Source organism: Alexandromys fortis, unplaced genomic scaffold (assembly GCF_014885135.2).
Source record: "Alexandromys fortis isolate MF-2015 unplaced genomic scaffold, M_Fortis_MF-2015_v1.1 scaffold_63, whole genome shotgun sequence".
Classification (NCBI taxonomy): domain Eukaryota; kingdom Metazoa; phylum Chordata; class Mammalia; order Rodentia; family Cricetidae; genus Alexandromys; species Alexandromys fortis.
In genome coordinates this window covers 4127237-4135529 of record NW_026067953.1, presented here as the reverse complement: position 1 = coordinate 4135529, position 8293 = coordinate 4127237, and the positions used below count along the sequence as shown (strand labels likewise).

At 46.8% G+C, this 8293-nt stretch overlaps 1 protein-coding gene across 1 annotated transcript; it reads left to right on the top strand.

The window, feature by feature from the left end:
* The first annotated feature begins 1567 nt into the window (after window positions 1-1567).
* LOC126507183 (rac GTPase-activating protein 1-like) lies at window positions 1568-3725 on the top strand. The gene is given in 3 exon segments (XM_050151397.1): window positions 1568-2021; window positions 2024-2963; window positions 2966-3725. Coding segments are annotated over 3 exon segments (1869 nt in total). The 5' UTR covers window positions 1568-1607; the 3' UTR covers window positions 3481-3725.
* The last annotated feature ends 4568 nt before the right edge of the window (window positions 3726-8293 follow it).

The window sequence follows — 8293 nt, the reverse complement described above, 5'->3', positions numbered from 1 at the left end:
GTTCTTGAGGTAGTGTTTGGCCATTGAGTGAACAGGATTTTTCCTCCGCTGCTGAACCTGTAGCTGGATTTGAGGTTCCTAAGAGCCGGGGCTTGTTCTGAGGGTAGGATTGTTTCATAAATTGAAACAGATTGTGAGGGGGTCACAACAGCATGAATGGCCCTAGTACAACAACGCCGTTGCAAAGTCCTTACCCCAGCATAGATGGGGACCTCATAGAAGCTGCGTGACAGAGTTTGGTGTAACATGAACATGGAGGATGGACCACAGCACTTCACATCATGGAATCCAGAAAGCACAGTTAATTATGAATACATGAATTATTGTTGTAGACTAATATTTCCTGTTGGTTTGCAGAAAAAGGAATTGGGAGTGGAAGGTAAGTTTATGTGTATAGTCAGAGAATATACTTTTGCTCCATTACAGTGTTAAATTGGGGGCTTAAGAACAAAATATTTACTAGTTAGGTGAAAATACAGGGGGAATTTTCGCTTATTGTACTACTTTTAGAGAAATAGCTAGGACAAGTATCCAAAATGATAGAGGAGACAGTATTAAAAATTCTTATCTATTCCACAGATCCCATCTTAAGGTTTACACCTTCAGTAGAACAGTGCACTGCCTTCCCATGTTTGAGTTTTAGAACAGTAATGAACACCCAAGTGAGGGTTACACTTGCCAGCTTTCCTTGAAATTAGATGGGAACCCCGGAGTAAGAACTACCCAGGGAAATGAGAACAGACGTGATATGCCAATTTCTGTGTCACTTCTATTGCAGGGAGTTACTTGTTTCATATTCTCCTTTGCCTCCTGCTAGAAGGAAGCCATGATATCAAATAAGTTTCTCACACATGGCAGATCTGATCAGCTAAACGAAGGTTGAACAGGGTGGAAAAACCTGGGTCTTCACATGACCTTGTGGAGTAGAAGCTCACCTGCCTCAGGTGGTGAGGCAGAACTCGATAGAACACTGGGTGCATGAAATTAGGTTTTTAAGATTTATTTTGTGAGTGGGGTAGTGTCTGTGTTTGTACATGTGCATATGTGTGTGTGTCTGTGTATGCATGTACATATTTGTGTGTGCACATGTTGCACGTACACATGTGCGCGTTTGTGTTGTGTATCTGTGTATGCACATACACAGGTGCATGTGGTGTGTGTGTGTGTGTGTGTGTGTGTGTGCACGCGCGCACACGCACATGAGCATACCTATGGATTTCAAAAAGGGTGTCAAATCTCCTGGAGCTGGGCATCATAGGTGGTTGTAAGCTGTCTGATGTGGACGCTGGGAACCGAACTTTGCTATTCTACAAGAGTAGCAAGTGGAGAGAGCAATAGCTCTGCTCTCTGAGACACACGAGATGAAGCTCCCACCCAGGATGGATGTAGGCTAGAATCTTCCCGCCCTGACACATGCGTTGTCGTGAGGACGATGTTCTCTGATTGGCTGGTCCGCGATTTTGAACTGGATCTGGCGGCCTGGTTCCACACTGCTGTTAGTGAGGCAAGCCACAATCGGAAGGCAGCCCTCCTGGGGCGCGGCAGCCGGAGAGTGAGTGCTTCCGGCCTGTCGGGCTTGCTGGTGCACGGGACCGGGAGCCTCGAAGATGGATACTACAATGGTGAATTTGTGGACTCTGTTTGAGCAGCTTGTGTGCCGGTTGGAGATTATCAATGAAGGAAATGAAAGCATTGAATTCATCCAGGTTGTGAAGGACTTCGAAGATTTCTGGAAGAAATGTCAAAGAACCAACCAGGAGCTGGAGAAATTCAAAGATCTGTTATTGAAAGCAGAGACCAGGCGGAGCGCTCTGGACGTTAAGCTGAAGCATGCGCGTAATCAAGTAGATATAGAGATCAAACAGAGACAGCAAGCTGAGGCTGAGTGTGCAAAGCTGGAACAACCGATTCAGCTGATTCGAGATATACTCATGTGTGACACATCTGGCAGCATTCAGCTAAGTGAGGAACAAAAATCAGCTCTAGCTTTTCTCAACTGAGGCCAAGCACCCAGTGGCAACTCTCTGGGAACAATAGACTATCAACCATTGATGAATCTGGTTCCATTTTATCAGATATCAGCTTTGACAAGACTGATGAATCACTGGACTGGGATCCTTCTTTGGTGAAGAATTTCAAAATGAAGAGACGAGAAAAGAGGAGCTCCAACAGTCGGCAGTTCATTGATGGTCCTCCTGGGCCTGTAAAGAAAACCTGTTCCATTGGCTCTATAGTAGACCAGGCAAATGAATCAATAGTTGCAAAAACTACAGTGACTGTTCCAAGTGATGGTGGACCTATAGAAGCTGTGTCTACGATTGAGACATTGCCATCTTGGACCAAGAGTCGGGGGAAATCAGGTCCTTTGCAACCTGGGAACAGTGACTCTGCTCTGAACAGCAGGCCCCTGGAGACAAGAACTGAGACAGACAATTCAGGCACACCTCAGAATACTGGAGGCACACGCCTACATGACTTTGTCTCAAAGACGGTTATTAAGCCCGAATCTTGTGTTCCGTGTGGAAAGAAGATCAAATTTGGCAAGCTGTCTCTGAAGTGTCGAGACTGTCATTTGGTCTCTCCCCCAGAATGTCAGGACCGATGTCCCCTTCCCTGCATTTCTCCCCTGGTGGGAACTCCGGTTAAGATTGGAGAGGGAATGTTGGCAGATTTCGTGTCCCAGACTTCTCCAATGATCCCTGCGATTATTGGCAGCTGTGTGAATGAGATTGAGCAGCGAGGCCTGACTGAGGCAGGCTTATACAGGATCTCGGGTTGTGACCGGACAGTAAAAGAGCTGAAAGTGAAAACTGTACCCCTGCTCAGCAAAGTGGATGATATCCATGCCATCTGTAGCCTCCTGAAAGACTTCCTCCGGAACCTCAAAGAGCCCCTTCTGACCTCTTGGCTAAGCAGAGCCTTTATGGAGGCAGCAGAGACAACAGATGGAGACAACAGCACAGCCGCATGTACCAGGCTGTCAGTGAGCTGCCCCAGGCCAACAGGGACACATTAGCCTTCCTCATGATCCACCTGCAGAGAGTGGCTCAGAGTCCAGATACTAAGATGGATATTGCCAATCTAGCTAAAGTCTTTGGCCCTACAATAGTTGCCCATACTGTGCCTAATCCAGACCCAGTGACAATGTTCCAGGACATCAAACGTCAGCTCAAGGTGGTGGAGCGCCTGCTTTCTCTGCTCCGGGAGTACTGGAATCAGTTCATGATGGTGGAACAAGAGAACATTGACATCCAGCGTGGCAATGGAAACTCAACACCACGGACACCAGACACTAAAGTGAGCTTACTGGGGCCTGTGACCACTCCTCAATTTCAACTTGTCAAGACTCCTTTATCAAGTTCGCTGTCGCAGAGATTGTACAACCTCTCCAAGAGCACTCCCAGGTTTGGGAACAAAAGCAAGTCTGCCACCAACTTAGGTCAACAAGGCAAATTTTTCCCTGCTCCATACCTCAAGTAAAGCCATTTCTGCCTGGTGTCCCAGCACTTACTGACCAGAGGACACACATGTTTATTCCGCAGCCTCCTTTTTATTAGTATTTTAGCCTTTTTTAGGCTTGAAATAAAGTTTAATGTGCATGAGTTTCTTATTATATAGCTCCTGTTCCTCTGGTGACTCAGCAGCGCCTGTACTAGTTGTTGGGAGCTTTCAAATAGGAGATCTTTACCAGGCTGGAAGGGTAATGGGTATTGCTTTTGACTCTGGCGGGGGTGGGAGACCCTTTGGCTTAAAGCCAAAATACTGCTCATAAAATGACTTTCCTTTAGTGTCACTTAGACAATGACAGAAATCCTACCTCGTGGGTAAAACTGAGTTGTCTCAGGACAAGAAGTTGCAGAAAGGACAAAGAGCTGGACTGAAGCTGCAGGAAGCCCCCTCTCAGAGCCCAGTCCCTGTGCTCCTTTAGGAACCGAGCAGTGGCATGGAGCCCTCCATGAGGTGATAGGCACTGACTTGAGTGTGCTCACTCCATTGGGGTTCTTAGGTCTGTGTCGTAGACAGTGCGCAGAGTAATCTGCAGTCCTGCATCTCGTAGTCTCTGGCAGCTTCTCGCTGGACTTTGGAGTTGCTTGGGGTCAGAGCCAGATTGATCTAAAGCTAAATGCATTCTGGTGACTGACCCTCTTGTTTTATTTTAAACGTCGGTGTGTAGTAAGCTAACAATTCAGAAGACTGTCAGCATTTTCATATGACAAAAAAGCTAGTTGCTTCTGTCTTTGCACTTTGGGTGGTGCACTTCTCCCGGGAAGCAGACACATGTATGTGAATATTGGCTTTTTGATTAGCGTTTCTCCAGTGTCTGAATGACTTCCTTCTCTAGGATGTTTTCTGACTCAATACTAACTCTTATCTGTAAGACATATATTTGGAATATGATATGAAAAAAATAGTTTTGCGAAATGAAAAAAAAAAGAGTAGCAAGTGTTCTTAACTGCTGAACCATATCCTGTGCTCCATGAAAATAGGTTTAATAATTTCATGGGAGAATTATATTACAATCACATCTGAGAGAGCTCTGCATGCCAGGATGAAGAATTTTGAATGGATGCCAAGGGCACTGAGAAACATTTGACCATCAGCAGGAGGTGACTTAGTGCGGCGAACTCCCTGACCAGCAGAAAAGAACAGCCACCAGACAAGGATTCTTCCCAAATCACGCTTTTACTTGGAGCCTCTTGGTTGAAGGGAGAGCAGGAAGTGAGGGGCCCCGAGCTCTGAGCTGCAACTGCTGCATCTGCTTAATATTGGAACTAGGGGTATGTGCAGGCTTCCTATTGGTCAAAGTGTCTTAGCAACCTGCTCCAAGCTCCCTGATAGGTCCAGCACACTGAGGACACTGAGCATGCCCGAGATGGTGGTACTGGCTACTCCAGCCCGCAGGAGCTAGGTGCCATCTTGTAATGGCGACCACACGTACTGGCTCCCTGCAGTTCCCCCTTCTTATTTGTCTTAAAGCCAAATCAAAGGTCTTATTCCCGATCAGGTCTTCACCTCATGATGTGAGGGCTGATCAAGGGAGGCCTGTGTCTATGGTATTCCTTCTCCAGTGCAATGTAACAAGATCTATGGAGGTGCAAAGGCAATACCAGAACGACTAGTGTACCTTCCTCAGTGCAATTTACAGAACTTCCATGAGGGTGTAAAGGCTACGCATCAGTCACTATTGAGGACAGACAACCAAACTTGGGGGGAATCACCCTTCTCAAGGGCAGCCAGCGCCTGCAGCATTACCACCTTATCATGGGATGCCTGAGCCTGAAGGCGACAAATTAACCATAGGCACAGCACCCACCCTCCTATGCAGCATGCAAAAAACATCCCCACCACAACCCAATCCTTAAACAGGGAGAAGGCAGAGGAGATCCAGGACCAGGCTTTGATGCGCGTATTGAGTTGATTAGAACTACTGCGCGTCTGAGGTCCTCCAGGGTGGCATCAAAGTCCTCAGACCAATTTCAGGAATGGGGTTAGGGTAGGCTGACAGAATCCCCCATCTCTGCTCTGCTCGGCTTGGGATCATCTTCCACAGGATCCGCAGTATCAGCATCCTGAAGAGCGGCGGAGTCATTTTCATGATGGACTTCAACAGTTCTGGTCAGGCGACTTGGGACCCAATGAGGCACTTCTCGATCCTGGGGAAAAACACAAATAGCTCCCCTGGACCTCCGGATAATGGGGTCCGGGCCATACCATTTATTTTCCAACACATCCTTCCACATCACTTTCTCTGCCCTTTCCGGGGAGGTGTGAGCGTGTCGGTCGGCTGCTATATGACCTTTGTCATCCATTATCAAGAAATTAAGAGTAAAAAGGGCCATAGCAATCCTATTCCTGGGGGAGGCAGTCTCAGCAATTCCCCCTTCTTGTTTTTATAAGAGCTCCTTGAGGTTGCGATTGGCTCTTTCTACTATCCTCTGACCTTGGGGGTTGTAGGGCAGACCAAAAGTGTGCTCGACCTGGAGTTGTGCACAAAAGGCACGAAAACCCTTAGAAGAGTAAGCAGGGCCATTGTCTGTCTTTAAACGGACAGGTTTTCCCCATGCCACCCAGGCCTCCAAGCAATGGGTCTTCACATGAATAGATTTTTCCCCCGCCAAGGGGGTGGCGAGAATGACACCTGAGTAGGTGTCCACTGAAACATGAAGGTACTTGATGCAGCCAAACTCCAGAACATGAGTAATATCCATTTGCCATAAGGCATTTGGTTGCAGACCCCGGGGGTTGATGCCAACACGAGGAAGATGGAGAAAGGTGATGCAAGAAGAACAAGCTTTTATAATACTTCTAGCATCATTCCTGGTCAGGGCAAATTTTCTCCATAGGGTGTCAGCGGGGACATGATACAAGTTATGAAAGTCCTGAGCAAGTTGGATTGGATATGCAGCAACTAGGGCCATGGCTCTGGTTGCTAAATCGGCCCATGCATTGCCTTCGGAGATAAAGCCAGGAAGCAAGGTATGTGCTCTAACATGGCCAACAAAAAAGGGATGAGTTCTTTGCAAAATAAAGTGTTGAATTTGTAACAAAATATTTGAAACAGGGCTTGCATGATGGACAGAAGCAGCCACCTCAAGAGAAGAGACTGCGTTAACCACACACTGAGAGTCTGAAAATAAATGGAAAGGTTTGTAAAATCTCTTAAAGACTTCAAGTACCACCAAGCATTCAGTAGCCTGGGGCATATCATGTTGGAAGGAGAAAACCTGAGATGGCTGATGCCCCACAACCATCGCTCCCTTTCCTGTTTTTGACCCGTCAGTAAATATAGTCACAGCCCCGGCAAGAGGAGTAGTCGAGGTGACCTTTGGAAAATAGACCAAATTGTTCTCTACAAAACCCAAAAGCGGATGTCTTGGAAAATGATTATCTATAGTATTAGGAAAGGTGCATAGCAAAACTGCCCAATCATCCACAGTGGCGGCTAAAGCCTTCACCTAATCTTTGGTATAAGGAATAAGCAACTTATCAGGCATCTTTGCAAAGGATGCTAGGCAAACTGTTATGCCAATCATGGCCTGAAGGGCCACTAAGGCGGGATAATAATTGAGGGTCCGCATCCCCACAGAATTGCCATGTAGCCACCATAGGGACCCCTTCTGCCACAACACACCAGTGGGAGAGTGCCTTGTTTTAAGAACGCATAGGGAAATAGGAAGGGATAGATCATATCTGTTGAGTTGTGCCTGGGACAGCGCCTCTTCCACTAGATGTAAAGAGCGCTTTGCTGTGGGTGTTAAGGCCCGTGGGGAGGTTACATCAGAATTGCCTTCTAATATGGAAAATAGGGGTAACAACTCAGACCTGGGGAGGTGAAGGTAACCCCTGACCCAATTAATATCTCCCAATAATTGCTGGAAGTCGTTAAGAGTTGTTAAGTGCTGAGTTTGAATAAGAACCTTCTGGGGGCTGATAGCATCTGGCTGAATTATCATCCCCAGGAACTTAGCTGTAGTAGAACATTGTACTTTCTCAGGGGCTATAACTAGGCCTCAAGCCTCAAGGGCTGAGACTGTCTTTTGAAAACCATCCTCAAGAATTTGCAGGGAGTGTGCTGCCAACAAGATGTCATCCATATAATGAATAATATGCACAGAAGGATATTGCTGTCGCACAGCCAACAGGGCAGCGTCCACAAACAGCTGGCACATTGTGGGGCTATTGGCCATCCCCTGTGGGAGGACTCGCCACTGAAAACAGGCAACCGGCTGTTCATGATTAATGAAGGGCACCATAAAGGTAAACCTCTATCTTGTTTACACAGAGGGATCGAGAAAAAACAGTCTTTAATGTCCAAAATTATCACAGGCCAACTCCTAGGTAAGGCAGAGAGTAATGGGAGGCCCCTTTGAGTAGATCCCATGATCTGCATTTGTTTGTTAACTTCTCTTAGATCATGGAGCAGTCGCCATTTTCCAGATGTTTTTTGAATGACAAAGACTGGCGTGTTCCACGGTGAAACAGAGGGCTCGATATGGCCTAAATGTAGCTGTTCTTGAACAAGCTGTTTAATGGCTTCTAGTTTCTCCTGAGAAAGGGGCCACTGTTGTATCTTTACCGCCTTTTGGGTGGTCCATGGTATGGGAAGAGGTTGAATATCAGAAGCCGGTGAGTCAGTGGCCCCTAGGAAAAATCCAGTCCCCGTCGATCTATCCTTTTAACCGAAATGATGGGCTGAGGCATGCCCTGAAGGCCTTTTCCTAGCCCTTTAGTGGGGACAAACCCCTGTTTCTTCATCATGTTCTTACTTTCCTCTGAAAATTCATTTGTCAAC